The sequence below is a fragment of the Saprolegnia parasitica genome (genome assembly GCF_000151545.1).
Source record: "Saprolegnia parasitica CBS 223.65 unplaced genomic scaffold supercont2.1368, whole genome shotgun sequence".
NCBI lineage: Eukaryota > Oomycota > Saprolegniomycetes > Saprolegniales > Saprolegniaceae > Saprolegnia > Saprolegnia parasitica.
Window position 1 is genome coordinate 1 of NW_012157762.1, and position 2,084 is coordinate 2,084.

The 2,084-nt window shown below is 57.9% G+C and overlaps 2 protein-coding genes across 2 annotated transcripts; one reads left to right on the forward strand and one right to left on the reverse strand.

The window, feature by feature from the left end:
• Window positions 1-42: 42 nt before the first annotated feature.
• Window positions 43-1,035, reverse strand: SPRG_18665 (hypothetical protein; the record flags this gene model as incomplete). Its single annotated transcript, XM_012358102.1, has 1 exon — window positions 43-1,035. One exon carries the CDS (start codon window positions 1,033-1,035, stop codon window positions 124-126), a length of 912 nt encoding a protein of 303 aa, XP_012213492.1. The 3' UTR covers window positions 43-123.
• A 784-nt stretch (window positions 1,036-1,819) lies between these two features.
• SPRG_18668 (hypothetical protein) lies at window positions 1,820-2,034 on the forward strand (the record flags this gene model as incomplete). Its single annotated transcript, XM_012358103.1, has 1 exon — window positions 1,820-2,034. A coding segment is annotated over one exon (215 nt), but the record flags the coding sequence as incomplete, so codon positions are not given.
• Window positions 2,035-2,084: the final 50 nt, after the last annotated feature.

Below are 2,084 nucleotides of genomic sequence, written 5' to 3' on the forward strand. Positions count from 1 at the left end.
ACCGACGTGGCAGGTACCGGGAGCGTGCGCAAGCCGACACCATGGAGTGTCAAGAGGATGTAATTATTGGTGGACACGACATACGAGGGAGACGTATAGGAGGAGGCGCAACAAAGGATGCGGCTAATTGCAGTCGCAACGACCGCTGCTGAACGGCGGTGGAGCACCCGTCGATGCGGCATCGAGGCGGATGATGTCACTACTGCTCACGGCGGCGAGCTTGTCTTCAATCGCAGCTTCGTGCTCCTCTTCGCTGGCTTGCTTGGCGCGATGGCGCTCCACCATGCGCTTGACGAGAAGATCCATTGCCTCGTCGACCTTTTCGCCGCTCTTGGCAGAGACGCGGAACCAGTCTTCAATGCCGGTGGTCGTGACCATCTTTTGAATGGCAACGCCCGACTCGAGCGCTTGGGGCACGTCGAGAAGCAGATCGCACTTGTTGGCGACGAGCAAGACGGGAAAGGGCGTCGACGTTCCTTGCACCCCGCAGCACGTGTCGAGCTCGCGCTTCCAGTCGACGACCGCGGCGATCGTCGGCTCGCTCGTGATGTCGCACACAATGACCGCGGCGTCGGCGGCGGCAAAGTACCGCCGCGTGAGGTGCGCGAACCGGTCTTGGCCGGCAATGTCCCAGATCTGGAGGCACACGTCCAAGGTATCGTCGATTGCGATCGTCTTGTCGCTGTAGTCGGCGCCGACCGTCGTCTTGTAAATGTCGGCGAACGTGCCATGCACGAAGCGGCGAATGAGGCTCGTCTTCCCGCTCTTCGCCATGCCCACGACCAGCACCTTGAACATGGCAAAGTCCTTGCCTTCAAGGCCATCATCAGCATCGTCGTCGTCGCCATCTTCGGACGTGTACTCGTCGTCGTCATCGTACTCGACATGCGTCGCCTCGACGTCGTCGTCGTCTTGGTTGGCGTCATCTGCTTCGGGCGAAGCTGCCATGGAGTGGCCCTTCTTATCAGCAACGAGCGAGCTCGATCGCGTGTCGGCGGCGAGGCCGTCGCACTGGTTGTCAAAGCGCATGGCCATCGTGGCAGAGACGTTCGAGCGGCGTATCGATCTTTGAAGTGGCCGTTGTGTCACATGGACAGTACATTATCCGGAATGCTTGCATCATATCCGGAAAACGTACCTGCCGACGAGATCTTGAACCGTCGCTGGCAACCAAAGCCGGCAACCAAAAGCAACACGACCACTTTGCCTTGTCGGATCAGCTTGCTAGAGACTCGGTAGTAAGGGAATTAACGCCATTCCGATTTCTATGCTCGGTACGGACGACGTCTCGTGCTGAGAATGGAACGCAATCTCCTGCGTGTCCTTGATTGCATTGTTTAAACGAGCGAATCGGAAGGGAGACGCCTGCGGCCAGACCTGCGCCCATGACTCCCTCCGGCCAGTGCGTTGAAGTACACCGCCGAGCAAAGAATCAAGGAGCCAGCAAACGTTTCCAATTCAGCAATCCAACGTTTGAATGCCGACTTTTGTCCATTTTATATAGGATGCTCGTCGAGCGGACAAGCAAATTCGGCTCGGCTGGAGAGTAATCAATGCTTCTCCAGCATCAATTCTTCTGCAGCCGGGCCTCGCAGCACAGTGCACTCATCACCGTCGCATCGCAGAGGACCTCGACATACCGGGTAGTTCCTCCCATCCCAAGTCCTTGGTCGAGGTCTGCAAATATACGTTGTAAGAGGTAATGTAGATACGAAATAAGAGGTTATTACATACGGCAGGTATGTGAAATTATGCACTGTGGCGGGGGATTGGCTGGTCGGATTTCACCCAGAGACCTATTTTTTGTGGTGGCGACCGAATGAGCTCGAACGCCCCGTCGACCGACTCGACCGCCTTGACGTGCGCGGCGCCGATCTTCGGGAAGGAGTGCGCAGGCGTGAACAAGGCCTTCCTTGTCTGCAAGAGCAAGGACGAGAACCCCCGCGCGTGCTTGATCCCGGGCGAAGCCGTCACCACGTGCGTGCTCAAGACGCTCCGCACGCTTGAGACCCACTGCGGGCCGTCGTACACGGCGTACAAGAACGCCATGGACAAGAACTGGCACGAGCTCAAGCTCTGCCGTA